The sequence below is a fragment of the Camelus bactrianus genome, chromosome 4 (genome assembly GCF_048773025.1).
Source record: "Camelus bactrianus isolate YW-2024 breed Bactrian camel chromosome 4, ASM4877302v1, whole genome shotgun sequence".
NCBI lineage: Eukaryota > Metazoa > Chordata > Mammalia > Artiodactyla > Camelidae > Camelus > Camelus bactrianus.
Window position 1 is genome coordinate 57,908,613 of NC_133542.1, and position 19,941 is coordinate 57,928,553.

Consider the following 19,941-nt stretch of genomic DNA (forward strand, 5'->3'; position numbering starts at 1 on the left):
CACATAAAAGATGGAAGGGTAAAGCAAAGGGGATCTGGTGGCAGTTTTATTGTGCAGGACACTGCACTACAGGCAGACACACTGGCAACTGTAAGTTGGATACAAACATCAATTAAAGAAACCGCTGCTCTTTATCACCAAAAAGACAATTTTATACTTTGTTTTGATTTCCAATTGCCCAATTTCAGGTAACTCCTTTTCATGTATCGATAAATTTGCGAAGATATATCTAGCGCACTAATTCCACGAATAAGGAATTCAGTAGACTCTCTAAATCAGTTGCTATGTGACAGCAGCACTGAATATTCCTAGGGTAAAAAATAACAATAAAATTTTGTTTCAGATAGCTTTGGAAAATAAAGGCCAAAGATATAAATGTACATGGGTCCTTTTGCCATTCGTTCACTAATATCAACATTCCACAGTTACAAACTCTCAGTTATTAACTCTATTTTAAAGAAATACGTGTGCGCACGCACACCAGACACAAGCTGCTTTGGGAGACCATGATTAACGTTACCAGTTGTGCAAATGACTTGGCTGGTCAAGATGAAGGCATTACGTGTTAAACTTAGAAACATGCTTAGAAAACCAAAACAAATTCATTCAGCAGCATTCAGCACTATGGTTCAAGCATCTTAGCACCTCTCTCAGCACCATGGGAAATTCCCAGTATTGAGTAACAAAAAGTTTAAAAAGCAGAAGGTCTGATGAGGTTTTGAACTTGATATGGGTCAAGAGTATAATTCTTGCCCTTATACTCTTCCTTTCTGAAAATACCTGACCTGCATCACATTCTCGCCTAGGAGCAGGGTCCTAGGTACTGTAGATGAAAGTCAGAGGGCACTTAGTGGAGGGGGAAGTACTGACCTGGAGAATACCAAGTCCTATGAGGACGTAATCTTTCTGAAACATGCAGAGTTGACTCCTTTCCCCAAGCAAACACCCTTCTCAAGTGGAAGTTCATGATATTATACTTAAAATTCACGAGGCTACTAAAATTCACAATTATACTTCGTATCAGCTAAGAGGATGTTTTGATTAATAAACACTGAAATTTTCACTTGTAAACCCCTTTTCCAATCAGAAGCAACCCCAGAACAGAGCACATACAGTTACGTTTAGGTACTATCTATGGCAGTGTTTTTCAAACCGTAAATAGCAACCCATTTATGGGTCAGGAAATGAATTTAGTGGGTCTGAAGAACATTCAAAACAGTGGTGGGGAGTTGTGGGGGTCAGGGATCAAAGCATACCACACATAGTATGTATCACTTCACAAAGCATTTTATTTCAATTCCAGATTTTATATTCATTCCCTCTCTCTCTTTCTCTCTCTCTCACACACACATACACACACACACAAACGCATACATACTGCATCACGATGTAAAAAGTTATTTTTACTATGGGTCACAGTCAAGAAAATTTTAAACACTTTGGTTACTAGAGACCACCTAAAATAATAAACTTGGAGTTTTCACCCTGATATCAATGTCTCTTAAGGGGTCAGTATTGACTGTAAACCAACTTCATGCTTTGAATCCAGTGTGAGCTACAGTGTTCTCAGTTTACCTTAATAGTAAATACTTAGGTTAAACTTGTGTTTTCCCCTTATCCTGCACCTTTAGGCAGGGGCATGAGCAGTGTAAGGAAAGCAGGAAACCCAAGCTGCAATTATTTACTGTGAATGGTGTCGTGTTATCCCCAGATGTCTAATTAAAATGCTTTCCTTTCTATCCCATAGTCATACTGTTAGCATAAATGTGGGTAGAAAGTTTTAATTTGTCTTTACAGTTTTTGACATTAGAAATGATCTAAACCAAAGCAGTCATGACTTCATTGTTGGTTTGGGTTTTGCAAAATACACAACCACAGATACAGACAGAATGAACAATCTTGTCCTAATCTACGTTCATCTGCTTGTAAAAGGAAGACGATGAGAATTGTAACATGGAGACCAAATTTCCCCTCTCAACCTGTAAAGCTGGTAAATAATCATTTTTTTAAAATCAGTCATCTAAACAAATAACAAGACAACGTTCAAGCTTCTGAACTGCAGGAGTCCAACAGTGCTCATGTAATGGGTCAGTTGAGGTCTGGTGCAAGGACTGTTGCACCATCTCATCTTGGGGGTTTCTCAGGTGGGCCAGGGTTAGCACTGACTGGGTAGGTCATCAGACACGCAGCTTCCAGCCGTGGCACAGGCCTTGGAAAGGAAGCCTCGTCATCTCAGCCTATCTCCTCAGGTGTAAAGAAGGGAGTTAAACTAGGTGATTTATAGAGCCCCTTCCTGAAATAACTTTAGTCTGGGTGCAGTTCTAAGATTTTTATGCAGCTCGCTCTGCAACTTTGTTCCTTTAACGACAAGCTTTAATTCTTTCAACAGCTATTTCTGTCAGTTTCACATACAACCATCTCTCAAATATCCAAGGTTCCATTTAGCTCATTCAGCCCAGATACTTTTAAAACACCAAGTAAAATAAAGCTAATAAGGAACAAAATTTAAGGCATTTTTTTTTTATTTCAGCCAAGGAATGATGCATGCTACAGATTAATCTTTACTTTTCCCCACTTGGTTTTTTGAAGAATACCTCCTTTTCAACCCCCAATGAACATGGCACTTGTCTGTTTTTTTCCCTTCTAATTTATTCCAGGTTTTCAAGTGTCTTCTTCAGTAACGATGCTTTCTCCTGCAGCTCAGGTCTGCTGTCTGTCTCCATGGTTGCTAAAGACTCGATCAGGAGCACTCTGCACTCGGATGTCAAACTTCCCCACTGTTTAGATTCTGAGTGGAAAGAGAGAGAAGAATCCTTATAGAACAAGCAAGCAGAAACCCCAAAGTGTTCTTTCTGCTTTTCCTCCACGTATCCTCTCCCCAGAATAAATGCAAAAGCAAACTCTTGGTAACAGTTCTATATATAATGATCACAGGTTTAACACGGGTTACTGACCATAACCCGAGGGCCTATCAGGGAGTTCTGTCCTCTGTCCCTGGGACGGGTGGGACAACCAGAACGAGGGAGGCTGAAGCAAAGTGGGAAGCTGGAGGTACCGCGGCAGGGCACACGGTAACAGAAGAGCACCTCAGCGACACAGAAAACCTCCATGCGTGGTAAAAAAAAAAAAAAAGTCTTCGACAAATCTCATAACTGTACAGATGGTCTGAACCGATGACACTTTATGACTCCTTTCTTTAAGAAAAGCATCGGAGAACTACACACATACTCAAAATTTTAGAAACTCAAAGTATATCAGATCCTAAATCTTGTTTATGAGGTTCTGATACTTTCTGGTGATGTGGTTTCAAGCAAGTTACATCACCATTTAGCCTCGTTTTCCTCATCTAGAAAATATTTATACATATCCGGCAATCTGTGAGAATTCAGAGATATGTACAAGTGCCCAGCTCTTTTATTTCAACAGGGAAAAAAGGGATTATGAGGTGTGCAGTGTTACTGTATCTAAAAGGCCTGCTTATGGAGCCCTGAGAGAGGGGCTGTGATTGTGAAGCAAAGACAGAGACAGAAGCAGCGGCAGCAAGGACACAGAGCTCGAAAGAAAACGGTTCCATCTTCCCCGTTCTTAACCTATGGGGATAAAACAGTAAAAAGGAGGGAAAAGAAAAAAGAAAAGAAGCTGCCTTTTGAAATCCTTGACAGATACATCACTAGAGAAAATGCCGTCTTCTTTTACCATTGATACAACAGACCATTGGATGAAATCTGTTTCTTAATAAGATTAAAAAAAAAAAGGGAAATAGAAAAAAAGGATTAAGAAAATTGCTATCAAATTTGAAGACTCGGGTAGATAACTGTTAAATGTTTTCCCAACTCCACTTTTCAGTGCATCATTCTGTTTATTTACATGTGTACCATAAGCTCTACAAATGCCACTGTCAACCGCGTGCTGTGATCAACCAAGATTAACTCAAGACACACGGTGGAAACCAAAACTTTATTATTTTGACATAAATATAGCTTCACAATGCATTAAAGAGTATAAAATAAAAGAGTAAAATTTAACACTTAATAAAACTGGAAGGTTTTAGCTATGCATATTTCCACTTCCAAGTACAAGTGTATGAATTTGTACTTTAGAGTATATGCTTAAAAAACAAAACCAGAAAATTAAAAAATTCCTAAAACATAGGCCATCAAGTATCCGGGCCTTCTGGTCCTCCACTCAGAGCTACCAAGAACTCACCTTCAAGTTTTTTAAGCAGCAATTCTATCACAGATAAAGCTTCTGTTCTCACAGATGAGTAGGTCTTATTTTCTAAGAAGAAAATCATATAATTCACATTATTTGTTTTATATGCCTTACAAATAGAACTTCCAAGATTAAGTTAGTGTTCCCAAAAGAAAGACGTTTGTAAATTATAAATTCAGGGAAAGATACGTCTGTTCTTAAGTAAGCTTCCCCTAGCAAGTTACCATCAAACACTTGAAATGTGTTACATGTCCATGTTCCTTACTGTAAAACACACAATACCTGTCAGCCAACGATACCAATCTCTACAACAAATGGCAGTATTTAGAAGCTGGAAATCAAGAGACACTGTCACAAACACATAGTCGTCTTCAAGGATACCTGAGAAAGGTCTTTACGTTTGCATGAGCTCTTCATTTTATCAAAGAACATTACACAACCGAGAGGTGAGGCCAACTAAGAGACACCTGGCTGAGACCCTGCAAAGACTAGTTTCTTAGCTGCCAGTTCCTTTATCCAAAAAGCACGCTGTCACCTCCAAGAACTGCAGCTGAAATATGCTTCTTTGGTGTCTACTTTAGACATAGCACCGAGTTCACAGTGTAACTGTCTACCAAAAAAATTAACACACAACCAAACCCGAGACAAAGAAAGCACAAGATGAGCTTGTAACAACCTGTTATGCCACAAAGTACACAAGTGCTTAAAAGAATGATGGTGAGCTGGCACCAGGACACAGGAGTCAGCCTGAAGGGGCTCCCAGTGCCTCAATCTGTGACAATACGAGCAATAAATTAATTAAGGAAAATAATGATAAACCAATGGGGAAATAAAGGAATCCGTGAATCACTATGGATGATAGATAAATAGAGTTGGGGGGGTGCTTGCTGATGAGAGGATGCCAGCTGTAAATGGGAAACGTGGAAGGCGTGCCAGAGCTGGAAAACCATCTTAGTAAAAGCCGTTCAGGGAAACCCATCAGTGCTAAGTCTAGAGAAGGCCATCTGAGGAGCAGTCTATCCACACGGTCTTACAGTGCCTTCTCCCAGACCGCTTAGCAGACACAGTTCTGAAGAGGAGAGGTTATCTGAACGGTCTTAAAGTGTGTTCCCACAGGCTGCTTAGCAGACAGAAGGGGGAAAAACAGCAACTATACGGCAGAGAAAGCTGAGGACTACCGTGACCAGGTAATCAGAATTAACATCGCCAGTGAGGGCAGGTGGACACTGTGTGCCTCCCGATGCGAGGGGCCACAGCATCACTAACGGGGCCCCCCAGCTGGGAACTCGTCACCTGGATCTAATCACGAGGAAACACCAGGCAAACACCAAATGAGAAACATTCTAGTTTGGGGGGCGGCGGGGAAGAGGGCAGGGCTTGTCTTCAGAATTGTCAGTGTCATGTAAGACACAGAAAGGCTGAGGAAACGGAGACCAGACATATGACACCTGAATTCACTGAGTGATTCTGGACTAGATTCCTTGATGGAGGGGAGGGAAAAATGATATAAAGAACACTACCGAGTCAACTGAAAACCCAGAATAGGAATGGTTACACATACTGCATCGGTGTGGCACTATCTGAAGTTGGTGACTGTACCATGGTCACGCGGAAGAAGGCACACTGACGACTTCAGGAGGAAAGGGGCCTGTTGTAAACAATACACTTTCAAATGGTTCAGGAAGAAGTATGTATATAACGTGCAAATAGTAAAGTAAATGGGGCAAAATGCTAACAGATGACTTTGGGTAAAGCATACATAAGTATTATATGTACTATTATTATAAGTTTGAAATTATTTCCAAATACAAATTTAAAAAAAAATACTTATCACAAAGGTTTTCCTGATCTAGGTGTTAAAATCCTAAATTAACAGTTCCAGATTAATACGTTCCAGTCTGGGGGCACATATCGAGTATATTAAATACGAAGGGTCAGTAGTTGGTCCATAAATTCAGTTCCTAGCACAAGGCAGGGAATACCTGAAGCTTAACTCCTTGAGCTTTAAAATTAAAACTCCTTATCAATGTCAGTTCAGCACTCACCTAAAGAATATGTGATTGATTTACAAGTTTCACGGAGAATTTCAGCCAAAGCCTCAGGGTCTGCATGTTCTTCTTCTAAAAGCATTAATCTGTACAAATCAGAAAGCAAGACACAAACGCTAGTTATTAAGAAACATTCCAAAACCTTTCCAGCACAAACAACTTGGCTGTATATATTACTTTATGAAGTCACTTTAGCTTTTAGTTTTAAAATTTAAAATAATTCCATTGATTATATATAAAGTGCTAAGGACAGGGGAAGGGGAAGTAAATGACTGAACTATGATGCAAATTACCCCTGAAAAAAGGCATTCATTGACTGCAGGACCCCTAGTTGCACTTTCCACGTGCTGAGTTTTAGCCGTTCACACATCAGTTTGCACAGTTCCTGACGATAACAACCTGGAAGAGAGAAAGAAGGGGGCAGCGCAGGACAGAGCAAGTGAGGGGAAGATAGAGACACAGGGAGAGGCAGGAACAGAGAGGGACAGAGGGACAGGGACACAGAGGGAGAGAGGGAAAAATAAAACAACAAATGCCTTTAGTTACTGCCACGAGATCTCAAAAACACTTTAGTGTGACTTTGTGCCCAGTTCCCACAAGTTTCTCTGATCAGAAACACCGCCCCCAACCTATGTAACTCCATAAATGTTCATTTTCAAGGCAATAGCCCTCTCTAAGGAACTGACACAGAATCTTAACCACACTCCCTTTTCCCTGTAAAAACCCTGAATGACGGCCAAAGAAAGCAGACCCTGGAGGCCAGGCCTCCTCTCTGGAACCCACAAGCCTCTGCACGTTGTAGGCTTGACATGAGTCAACAGTGCTTTCTCCCAAACCGGTTATGCTAACTGCACTTGTTATTATAATTATATACTTAAAATTACGCTAACTGATGAAACAGGAGTATAAAACTCAACAAAGGAATTATTTTTTAAATGCTGTAGAGTTTAGTCCAGTTCACAAATGTAAAGATGGATGGGGGTAAAAGTCTAGAATTCTACACTTGAACTGCTTCATAAAGAGACCGTAATTTCTTTCTCCACTAAAAAGAAACAAAACCAGGAGCTGGAGATGATACACGATGAGTGAGATGTATACGAGAGGCCAATGTGGAACAAATTCTCAAAGGCCTGGGCCCGTCCCCTTGACAACCGGCAAACGTGTGTATTTCTGTTCCTTGGACTAAAACTGCTTCGTGTACGTGTCATCTTTTTACAGAATTCCCTACTTGAACTTTTTCTACCTATCAGGCATAAAGTAGTAGTCCTAATCAAGTCAAGTAAGTAGGCTTCCACTGCAGTTCATAAAACACCACCAAGAAATAAGACCACTGACGAATCTGGATCTGTTGGAAAACCGTTCCCCGACAGAGCAAATACACTTTTTGAAGTTCACACAAAAAATGGCAAGGCTCAGAAACAATCTTAAGTCTGACTTTAGATACATCCAATCACAGACAGTCCACGATATTTTTCATAACATTCAAGAATGTTAAGCTGCTCGGGAGGATGCACTGCAGGAACCAACAGGAGGCAAACTCAAAAGCAGCACTGTCCCAAGTTTAAGGCTCTATCACAGGACTCCTGCTAACTATAGCCTCGTCTGCTGGTAAAGGTTTACTATTTATTTACTTAATCCTTTGGAAAGACACATTCAATTCTGAAAATCTCTCCAAAAGTTATGATTTTTCCCAGTGAAATAGAGATTTCATTTGCTTCTTGAAGATTTGGTGACAAGGCCATTAATTTTGAGATGAAGAGACCCCACTACTCAGTCCTGTGGACCCCTCAGGATGCAGCATCACTCTTACAGTCAAACCATCTAAAATGCATCATGATTGTTCGGGGCTGAAACGTGTCCCACAGATTCACACATTAAAGTCCGAGCACCTCTGAATGTGACTGTGCTGGGAGACAGGGTTTTTAGAGAGATCATTAGGGTGGGCCCTCGTCCAACGAGACCGGTGTCCTCACAAGAATATATGAGGACACAGAGACACAGACGGCCGTTTACAGGCCAAGGAGACAAGTCTCAGAAGAAACCAACCCTGCTGATACCTTGATCTCGGACTCTGAGTCTCTAGAACTGAGAGAACATATATTTCTGTCGTGGAAGCCCCCCAGTCTGCATGCTCTGTCATGGCAGCCCTGGCCAACTGCCACCACAGACAACGAGGTGACCCGCCAGCGCAGGAGCACAGTTTACCCTGGGGAACTCTCACTGTGCATCCGTCATAGATGCCTATAACTCGTCACACGGACACCCTGGCTCTCACAGGGACCCCTGGTTACAGCGCTTCTCCGCACAGGGCCCGCTGCTTACGCTGGGTCTCCGCGCTCCGGGGCCAGGCTTTGCCCAGGCTCTCGAAGGCGCCCAGCACAGACTCCAGCTGGAGCTCCTTTTCCTTCTCATTCTCATCTTCATTTTTGTTTGTCCGGACTCCAGTGCTTTCGGGTGAGTTCTAGGACATGTCAAGGAAAAGGAAAGCAAATTTTAATCTTTTTTTCTTCTAAGTTATAGGTATACTATTAAAACAATCAGGGGACCAGAGCAGGAGATGCTAACCAGGAAACGAATGCTAAATTCTCTACCAGGAGTTCTCCTACTTGTAAAAAGAATTTGTGACAGGAATACTACATCTCTCCAGTAACTTACTGGTTTGGGAAATCCTCTAAAGGAACCTGAAAGCAAAGGTGAAAAAAATACCATATACAGAGTATTTTGAGCACAACATAAAAAGACTTGCAGTAGAATAGAATCATAGAATTAAAGAAGGAAGAACTCGGTAATGATCTAAATCCAAACTCCTTGTCTGGGTTTTGTTTGTTTTTTGGGTGGGTGGGTAATTAGATCTATCTGTTTATTTCAATGGAGGTACTGGGGATTGAACCTAAGACCCTGTGCATGCTAAGCAGGCACTCTGCCACTGAGCTGTACCCTCCACCTCTAAACTTCTTCTTAATAAGACATGGAAAGAGGTTGAGAAGTGACTTGTCCTGCTGGCTGGTAACATAATCCATTTAAAATACAGGTCTCCCAAATTTATACACTATCATTACGTATATAAGAAATATATAAACAGCTTTTTTACTAAAAGAAAACAACTTCATATTAGCAGCAGCACAACAAACAGAGTAAGAATGCTATTTAAAATATTTTGTGTTTCACCAGAACTAAAAATAAATAGGTAAACCATACCCTTCTTTCTTTGAACCAGTCCCCAGCACTTAAAGACAACTGCTTCACTTTCTATATGAAACCAAAGTCTTTTTCTGATCCAAGTCCCCCAGTGTGCGGCAGAGGCAGACAACAGTGACACACCAAGCTCCCTGTCTTCACTTGAGGATGACTGGGGGGCTGGCGCCCATGCGTGCAAGGCAAGCTTATTACAGCCACGGCAGCCTGTTCGTCCACTCCAGCCTCACCCTTGGGAACTCACCGCTCCTGTACGTACACAGCCTTGAGTTTCCTGGCTTGCAGGTTGAAACCCTCGAAATAAACTCATCTTTCTGCTTTGTTTAAAACAAAAACAAAAACAAAAAACGTCCACCCTTCTCACATGGAGGGGAGGCGGATACCCAGAACGAAGACCAGCTTTCTCAGCTTCCCCTGCAACCAGGCATGGCCATCTGGCTAAGCACTGGCTAAGCACTGGCTAAGGGGTAAAAGTGAAAAGTGCCCTGCAGCAGCTCCCAGGAACTCTCCACAAGAGAGAACTGACAGGCCAACTCTGACCCTTCGTCCCTTCTCATCTCCTCTGCCATCACCTGCCTGGGGGAAGATACCCCATGGACCAGGAGGACAATGGCCACACTCTAGGGATGGCAGAGCTGGGAGCTGCAACAAGCCTGGGCTATTATGTGAGAGACAAAAGTCGGTCTTGTTTGAAGCCATGATACTTTGGGATTTTCTGCTATTTTCAGCTATGTGAATCTTAAGGTATGAGCCAGACCTGGAAGGATGTGGCAGTCATTACCTTCTTGATGAGAGGTATGACAATGTCAGCAAACTCCTGGAACCTGTCTTCTTTGGTGGCCTGTAAGACATCCGCCGCGCAGCTGATCGCTACGATCTTGTATTTGGGATTCTCTTTGCAGCACTCCTTCAGAACAGCTTGGAGAATCTCATTTGTGCTGGGCTGGTTGGGCACAGGCTTTTCCAGCTCCGAACTACAGGATCCACACAAAAGCACCAGAACAGTTAATAAAGGCCGCGGCTTCCAGGTCCAGTTTAAGAAACGGCATCTTCACTGAAAGAACATTTACCTGCAAGCTGTCACCACACAGGCAATGGCTTTCAACAGCTCTTCCTGCAGGGTGAAGAGACAAGAGGTACTATTAGGCACGCGTGCGTCATTACATTCCTGACTACAATTACCTTAGACATATTTAATAATTATGACAACACAAATTAACCAGAGTCAGCACATCTTGAACACACTTTGCTGTTTAACAAGCACATCCACAGAGTTTTACTCCAAACCATGGAAGCAGGGTAACTGTCTTCTTCTCCATTTCCTAAAGCCTAGAGAACCGACTCGCCGAGGTCACAGGGTGGAAGTGTCAACCGTGGAACGAGGCCTGTGTCTGACTCCCAGTCCAGCACTTTGTCTACAGCCTGCACTGGCCACTACCGACTTCTACAACATCGGGTCGTTTGTCTATGATGCCACAATCTCGTATTCCCCACTGAGTGGTCACTGTGAGTAACCGACTGTCGCCCTAGTATAAAAATGACTGTTACTCATTCAGAGGTCCCAGAGATGGACATCCTCAGGCTCAGGGTTTAGACACAGCTTGTCCTGCTACTCAATTCACGCAAGCCCAGTCCTGATCTGCTCATGAGGTCAACGGGTACAAAGTGGGGACCACTTGGTTTACGACTTCTCCTGGAAAGCTGAACATGACAAATAAAAATCGACCTCCAGCATTACTCTGCGGTATTCAAGGACGTGTGGGTTATACTCTGATGAAATATCACACTTAATCAGGCAAAGTTTACCCAAAGCTTCCCACTGCCTAGGAAGTCTAGGCACAAAGCAATCACAAAAACAGTCCATCTGATGTCCCACAAAATGACATTCTAATTTTTAGGGAAATGAAAATGTAAGATGAAGTCATAATCCTTTAAGGATACCTCAAATTTAACTGGGCATGAGTGGTTCCCTTACCTTTCCTGCCCACGTTCTTCCAGCTAGGCCTTGCAGGAGTGCGGTCAGCATCATCCCCAGATACGGAGGCACCAGGGAGCTGGTCTGTTTTGCAATGGATGCCATGGCAACGGCACCCTGCGCTTTCATCTTCCAGGACGGAGACTGTAAAGCCTTCTGGGTAATGGTAATCAACTCCTGCAGGTACAACCGAATGCCACCAAAGGAACCTAGGTTATGAAAAGCAAAATTAAAGCAACTTCTAAGTGACCAAAACAATTAACTGATCTTTCTTTTCTAAGTCTGGAATAAAAGTCAGTGACCATCAGTTTTAAAACAGTAACTCTCGATGGTCACCACACACCACTGTCTGAAAGAGGGAGAAAGTGGCTGGTGCTGTGAGGTGTCTTTGCAGCAGCAGGACTTTATGAACTTGGGTGTGTCCGCAGGAGGGCTGTCATCCATTCATATGTGTCAAGGTGAAACGCAGAGTTGGGAAGCCCAACTCTGAAATAATACTGTAAGGGAATTTAGGAAAAAATCACTATTCACTCTCAACTAAAATAAGGAAAGCTCTTCTTTGCTCGGGGAATTTCTATTCTCTCACTGAGGCAGGAGGAAAGGAAAGAGCTCTGTGCGCCAACTGGAGAACTCAGCAAGTCGGACAGGCTTAGAGCCCAACGAGACACAAGCTGTTAGGTCCTGGGAAATTAACTATAGAAGTTTATGAATTTAAAAAAAAAAGAGTAAAAATTCCAACTGTGGTTCCTAAGAAACAGGTTTAATTCATAGCACTGTTCACTAACCAGGCACATTTTCCTGCCACACTTCAGTCCATAAGTTACATTCTTCTTTTTCTGCTTTCTCCTCGTCAGCAATTTCATGCATGCCTAGAAACGCCAAGGGCAGAACTTCTTTGGCGTGGTTCTTCAGCACGTCGGGGCTGTATCGTCCGATGGCATGAACAGTCAGAGCACAGGAGGTCTTGTAGATGGGTTCTAAAGAGAAGCAGAAAAAAGCCATTATCTTCATCATACTTCCTGGTTTTCAAGCGCAACTGATCTAAATAGACTCGTGAAAATTGCACCACAGCAAAACCACCAGGAAAATCAAATGGAAATGTTCCCAGAAAAGCACATAAAATCAGAAAGGGTAAGGCTTGACCCATATTGTTTTATTAGGTTGTTTACATCTAAATTAATAATATAAAATAGGAAAAGAAAGGTACCTTCCTTCTCCATATACCAGCCATTGAGCTTCTGCAGGAGCTTCTCAGTGCTGCTATCCCGCGAGGTCTGAAAGAGAAACAACCCTGGTCACTTCTCTGTAACTATCAGGGTGTAGTTACTAAACTAAATAAGAAATTAATCTCACCCGAACTAAGTGGCCCATGGCAAACGCACAGGATTTCTGAATTACACTGTTCCGATCTGTCAGGCCACTAAGCAAAGCACTCATAAGTTTACCTAGCAGAAACAAAGGAGAAAAATCTGATAGTGGTTGACCAAATGCCCTGCTCTGTTCCCCGGACCAAAACAAACTGAAGCCTGTAATTAACATCAGGCTTATTCCATGGTAGTCTAGAACCCTCATGTGTAACATCTGTCCTATCCATTTGCCTGATGTAAAATTAAAAATTAATCTGTGTCTAGAATACTGCGGGGAAAGATGCAAAAATGAGAGCTAGATACATAAAGTTCATCAACCCCATGCAGAAGTCAATCTAAGAGAAAAATACTAATGTAAAATTAGCTCTAAATGATAATAAACAAATCCTACGGGAGAGCACATACTTCCACCTCCTTGTACCACTAAGGAGCAAGCACTTATAAAACAGTGAACACTTGCTAAACTTAATCATCTGTACCTCCTACAAACAGAGATAAAGGCAGAGGTGGGGGAGTTTGAGGGAGGAAAAAGTACGCAGTACCACAAGCATGTCTGAGCGATTATTATTTTTCCTTTTAAAGCCTTGTCACACAGGACATGGCCACACAGAATTTTCACCCCGTGTGGTTCTGACAAACTCACCTGAGTAAGGTGTCAGGTCCTGGGGACACTGAGTAGTTAGTGACACAATGACACTGGCACAGCCTCCCTACAGGGTTACAAAGGCAAGAGTCAGAATTTGATGGTCACAATGTTCAATGTCTATCACACCCTTTGTTTTAGGAGTCAAAGATTTAAAGACAAGAAATACACAAAGCCTAACATAGCCCCTCCACGATTCAATTGAGAAAGAGTAAACTCTCAAACTATTAACACACGGATTTTCTTCCAGACCTCCAGCAGGAGGTCCTACTGCATGGGCACCCTGTTCTCATACACCGCAGGTCAGGAAGAAACCGGTACGAGCTTTCGGGAGGGCAACGTGTCAGTTTGTCCACCCGCGTTCCAACATCTCCAGTTCTAGAAATTTCACCAAAGGAAGTGGCATCAGATGTGTCCAAAGACATTCAACACAGTGCTTGCTTTGTTTAGGATCAAAAAAGGTGAAAACAAACCAGATGTTCCTTGATGGGTTAAAATAAATGATGTCACAGAGTACCGTGTGGGCATTAGAGAGGACACTGCAGGAAACGCATGCACAGGAAGAGACCAGGAGGAAACATTTTGAAATATTAATAGCAATGACCTCTGGGTGGTAAACCTATGGACAATTTTTAACTTTCTCCTGACCTATAAATGCTAAAATTTTTAAATATAAGCAGGTGTTAATTTTGTCAGGAGAAAAAAAATGTGAGTTTTTTGTTTTTAAAGTGTGGGGGGTAGGATTAGATCCTTGAAAGATCTTGGAGAGGAAGACATTTTCCATCCAAACACCTGCTGATTCCTCTGTGGAAAATGCCAGTCGCCACCTAAAACAACCATGCCGTGATAACTGGGTGAGCTTTTCCATTAAAAACTGATTATGAACAAGGACCCAGAGGGCAAGTCCATGCCAACCAGGGAACAGAAATGATTCCACTTAAAAAAATTGGACAATATTTACTGAATAGGTCACGTTTTATATTCTGAATGAATGTTTTAAGTTATTACATGTTTTAAGTTATTAATGCCACCACAGAAACAAAATGGTTAATGTAAAGTAGTATTAGGTTTTAAGAAAAAAATGAATTCCACACACGATGGCTGTTATATTTTCACAGCCCAAACTAATGAGGATGCAAATTCCTCTTGTGAAAAATACACTTGCTTACCTTAGTTCCAAGACCTACACCACTTCTGATCAGTTCACATAATCTAGGAACTAGCTCACCCAGCACCGACACATCCAGATATTGCAGGCACTTTGGGAAGAGAATAAATATCAAGTTAACCTCAGCAAATAATTCAGTCAGTACCACATCTTCAGTTAAAAACTGGCCATGTCAACTATGCACCAACCGGTTCTGACATGCAGTTGAAAAACTGCTGGTCTGATTTTGCTCTGATTTCAATATTAAAACCACCACTGTACTACAAAACAGGAAAACCATTCATCAGTGGTTCAACATTGAAAACAAAACAAACATAATAAAAAGCACTGATTTACAAAGGAGAAAATAAATAATGATTCCCCAAGAAGAAAGGATCTCTCTGGGCCTGCTTCCTCTCTGTTGACCCATGTATAGTGCAAGAGACCTAGACGAAAACCGGCCTGCCCCAGCGGCCCACCCTGTCTAACCTTCCTGTCACAGATGGCTTCCTAGCTGAATTGGCCGTACTCTGTTTTTGAAAATGTAATGACACATATTCTATTACCAATGAGCTCATCTATAAGGTGTCTGCTGGCTACTCCTATTTCTTTAAGCTTTCTTTTCCCTCCATAAACCCAACTAAGACATAACATCCTTAGACCAAATTTTGGTAACAGTCCCCCAGTAAGCACTAAAAGAATTTCTTCTTCTCTTGCCCAGCCTTGTGACCTGCCTAGCGAAACAATTTCCAGCAGTGCCCAAGCTCTCGGGGACCTCCCCAGGGCACGCACAGCAGCGTGGGCTGTGAAGACCTCAGCCCCTTGTCCGTGACTCTAGGAACGTTAGAACTTAGAATCTCGGTGCCAAGCAGCTCTTTTCTTTCTGCAAACCCCCTTCCTTTAACCAAACAATCTATCGATACTGCTCACTTCTTTCTCTACGTTTTATGCTCCTACGTCATTGAACACCTCCAACTGACGCCTTCCTAGGCCCTCCCAAGACCATGCTCAGGCAGAGACAAACAGCTGAGCCTTTCCAAATAGGCAGGCCAAAAGATACACAGATAGAGATTTATAGGGAGATCTTTTAATATATTGTTTTCCTGTGTAGCACAAATCTGGACTAATGGACTCTGGTACTTGGGAAAGTATATGTTCCATTTAGTAATACAGAAGAAGAAAAACGAACTCTACTAAGAAAAAACTGGAGTCACAACACCTGCCTAACTCGTCCCTTAAATCTCTGTTTCATTGACTGTAATCTGAAGACTTTGAACAATTACACTCGAAGGTAGAGCAAACAAACTTAAACACTCTCACTGCATTAGGCACTGACCATGTTGATTGTTTCCATCATGGGAGAGGATTTGGCAGCGCTGAGTCGAGCACTATCCATCGCGGCCTGAGAACACAAATTCAAGTCACCCAGCAAATCAATCAAGCGAGAAGAACCTCCACACACTCCCATTTGGGCTTTACTGCCAAACCAAAGAATATTCTTAAAAAAATAATATACAGATATAACAAATTCAAACACAAGTCTAAATAATTTTGGTTGTCCTTCACTCAACCGTTTACCTGCAGAGGCAGCATCTCACCACAGGTGAGAAATTCAGACAAGGGTTTGAAATGAACTGCGCTTAGAAAGTAACCGAGTGTAACGCTGAGCAAGCCATCCGGCCTCTGGGGCGTCAGCTTCTCCACCAAATAAAGACACAGACTAAATAACCTTCTAAGATGCAATTAAAAATTGTGTCTCAGCAATAAAAATTTTCATAAATGCATTGCTTTACCTTTGCAAAGGGCCTTCATGTCATGAAGGAGAGGCTGACACCACCCCGACATAATAAATGAGAAAAGTGAGGCAGACAGAAGTGGCTTGCCCAGGGCTGCAAAGTTTGGACTAGAATTTGTTTCCCAGTTCTCAACCACCTAGTAGGTGGGGACCTAGGAAGGGGCGAGACCACTGCTGAAAGAGGGAAGAATGACGAATGGAGAAGAAACAGCAATAGTAGAGGCAAAGGGAAAAGAGGGAAGTGATTAGAATGGAATAGTTCAGGCAAGTTAAAAGTCAAGACAGTGAAGTGAGAGGAAACCTTCACCATCATATGACAGGGGCTTGACAGTCCTAACAAAGACACGTGAAGACATGAACAAGTACAAAAATAGACACAGAATAAAGACATACATTTCACAGAAGAAACGTAAAGAGCTGACACAATATGAAAAGACAGTCGACAACACTAATAAGAGGAAAGTGTACATGGGAATAATGACGTTCTTGCTTATCAGACTGATGTGATTCAATGTTGGCAAAGATGTGGAGAAAACAGAATATTCCGCACTTTTGATGCCACAAAATCTCTCCCACTAAAGTTCAAAATCACCTCACTGCAGAACACTGTGCATGCACTGAAAAGAATGAACTCGACCTATACATACACATGATACATTGTTAAAAACAAAAGTCAAGTTGCAGAACAATGTTCATAGTCTGATTCTGTTTTTAAATCAATGTTTGTTTGGTTTTGTAGCCTATGACGACGTACAAAAGAATTTGAAAAAAGACACAGGAAACTGCTGACAGTAGGGACTCCTCAAGAAATGATTCTGTGCTGGTAGGGGAGAGGGGACTCCTAGGGGATTACTTTACACACTTCTGTGTTGTTTTAATTTTTCACAATAAATGTTTCATCTGTACTTTTTAAAAAAGCAACTCTGATCAGAGACGAGGGAACTACAGTATACCTAAAAACAGAATAATTTTGGACTATACCAAAGTCTAAATACAAATCCTCTTGGCTTGTAGGACAGAAGTGGTCCATGGAAGGACACTGGGGGTGCAGACCCAACCCCTAAAAACTGAACATGTATCCAAAAAAATGTGTTAAATAAATGTCTTAATGTATTTTTTGAATGGAAGCGTCATTTTTCATTCACTTCACATAACAGTGTATGAGCCCTCTCCCTACCCACCTCTCCCTAAAAAAAAAAAAAAAACCACCGCATGTGGTTATAGGAGATGAGCTGTTTCAAGAGTGGTCAAAGTATCACTGGCGTCATGGAGTCGGACTATGGACACTGGAAGGACACTGTCCAATACCTGAACGGGGCTCTCCCTTCATGAGGGTTACCCACAGGCCTGTGTTGTCAACTCACCTTTTCTTGGTCTGTAGCTCGGAGGCTCAAATAATTGAGAACCTGGGGTTCCAATACACTTAAGGATTCTAGAAGAGCTGGGATGAGTTTTGGTGCATGTGGTTTCAACATGGCTCCTGCACTTTTGCTGATCTTCACAAGGGTGTTGATGCTACAGACACACAAAACACAACTGCTGAGTCCTCTTAACAAAAGTAGGAAGCCCTACAAACCTAACCATAAGGACATTCTGCACTAAGTTTATTGCATTAAGGAACACGCTTACTTCGTTACAGAACCTGGTCTTAGCCCTGTGTTGTTCTTTGGTTTTTACTTTTTACTCCAGAAATTTTCACACATACATAAAAGTAGAGCAAAACATAAGTGAAATTCGATACATTCTCCAGTTCAACAATTAGCAACCTTTGGCCAATTCTGTCTCTCTCATACATCCACCATACACAGCGACCATACATGTAATTTTTCCCCTGCCTTTCAGCATTCCGAAGCATGTTCCCTAACCAAACTTCTGCGTGTACCACTGAGAGCCCAGGACAGGAGTCTTTATTGTAATCAAAATACCACTTCACAGCTAAAAAAAAATTAAGAAATTTTTTCATATCATCTAATAGCCAAATTTCCCTGATTGTTTCACAAATGTCTTTAAGAGCTGGTTTACTGGAACTGAATCCAGAGTCCATGCACACACTGCAATTTACTGCATTTCTTGAATCATTTTTAACAGTGCCTTCCCTCCTGCTTTTTCCTTATCATTTATTTGTCCTCAATGATTGTGTTCTGATGGTATCGCTTACCATGTGCCTCTGTACAGATCTGCAGGCTAAATTAAGTTCAGTTCATTTTTTTTTTAAGTGAGAATCTCATATAGGTGGTCTGTACATGTCCTCTCCCATCACACTAAGATGAACATGTCTGCTTATCTCTTTTTATGCTGTTAGGAGTGATCAGCAGGTTCAAGTCTGCTCGGCGTGCACCGTCCACTATAACGTTCCCTGTCAGCCTTTCACCAGTGGGTTCAGGAGCCACGAATGAGCGCTACCTGGACTACCTTACTGAGGACCCGCAAGACGGTGATACCCTAACTTTATCATTCCTCTCATCGCTGCAGGCGGTGAACAGTTTATCTTAGACTTAGTGGGTTTATGAAATATCACTATGCGGTACAACCAGCCGCAAGCGCCAAGGGCCTGTGGCATAACAGAACAGGGAGACGTTCTCCTGGGGGCAGAGGCCAGTGACAAGCAGACACCACACTTCACTCAGGGGTGAGGCAGAGGGGCAGGACGCTGGACGAGAGCAAGGTTCCCGTGAGAATGCGTCTGCAAAGATGTTCTGGCTCACAACTTCTCACAAATGCTCTTGGGTCACCCCGATGGGGTCGCCTCAACTCGTTTCTCTGTACTTTCAAGGATCTAACATTCACAGGAACCCAGTTTCTGCTGAGAATGAATACGGTCATTTCATCAGCTGATTCAAACCTGAGGGCTCGGACTTCCGTCACAGGGCTCATCATTCCTTTGTCCAGAAGGCAAGGCAGAAGGACAGCGATGGTTCTCTGGCCGGCGGCTCCTTTGGCAGGGTCACACATTTTCACACAGACCTTGCATACAAAGAGCATGGGGATCAGTGAGACTGACCTCTCACCCAAGGGAGCAATCATCTGACAAAACACTCCCTACCTCCCACATCCACAGGACAGAGTAAGCGAACCTACTTTCCACGATACTACAGAGAGAAAAAGAAGGATGGGATCTGGGATTGAGCCCTACGCCTGCTGATAACTGAACAGAAAATCCGGTGATGCACTTCACTCCCTAAGCTCTGGTCTTCTCATTTGTGAAATAGGAAACAGCTGAAGATGAACTGAGACAGTGTTTACGAAAGCACTTTGAAGAAGGCTCATGGCATTATCATCGTCACTGTCAAGAGCTTCACGCAGCTAGAATACATCAGCCACACCTGACGCGCCACAGAATCGCGTTCAAGTGGGAAACTAGCTTCAAAAAGCTTGCCAGCCTTATGAATCCGAAAGGCAGATGAACACGTAAACACAGCAATAGCAAAGAGAACGGAGGCTGCCTGATCGAAATGTGATACGTTCTTCAGGGTCAAGAGGAAGTCACAGCTCAGATAAAGGCCCAGAAAGGCTCACCATTTAAAGAAACCAGAGACACACTTGGCTAAAAACACCCGTA

The 19,941-nt window shown here is 42.4% G+C and overlaps 1 protein-coding gene across 5 annotated transcripts in view; it reads right to left on the bottom strand.

The window, feature by feature from the left end:
- Positions 1-2,504: 2,504 nt before the first annotated feature.
- ECPAS (Ecm29 proteasome adaptor and scaffold) overlaps positions 2,505-19,941 on the bottom strand; it is a 90,191-nt gene continuing 72,754 nt past the window's right edge. For all 5 annotated transcript variants that reach the window (XM_074361989.1, XM_074361988.1, XM_074361986.1 and 2 more), the window contains 16 exons: positions 19,225-19,346; positions 17,747-17,897; positions 15,924-15,989; positions 14,610-14,699; positions 13,441-13,507; positions 12,784-12,875; positions 12,638-12,704; positions 12,216-12,407; positions 11,431-11,639; positions 10,526-10,569; positions 10,237-10,429; positions 8,583-8,721; positions 6,554-6,659; positions 6,258-6,346; positions 4,207-4,278; positions 2,505-2,788 (listed from right to left, as the gene is read on the bottom strand). In XM_074361989.1, the coding sequence (XP_074218090.1) occupies positions 2,649-2,788; positions 4,207-4,278; positions 6,258-6,346; positions 6,554-6,659; positions 8,583-8,721; positions 10,237-10,429; positions 10,526-10,569; positions 11,431-11,639; positions 12,216-12,407; positions 12,638-12,704; positions 12,784-12,875; positions 13,441-13,507; positions 14,610-14,699; positions 15,924-15,989; positions 17,747-17,897; positions 19,225-19,346 (1,839 nt within the window). In that variant the 3' untranslated portion in view covers positions 2,505-2,648. The remainder of the gene's footprint in view (positions 2,789-4,206; positions 4,279-6,257; positions 6,347-6,553; positions 6,660-8,582; positions 8,722-10,236; positions 10,430-10,525; positions 10,570-11,430; positions 11,640-12,215; positions 12,408-12,637; positions 12,705-12,783; positions 12,876-13,440; positions 13,508-14,609; positions 14,700-15,923; positions 15,990-17,746; positions 17,898-19,224; positions 19,347-19,941) is intronic.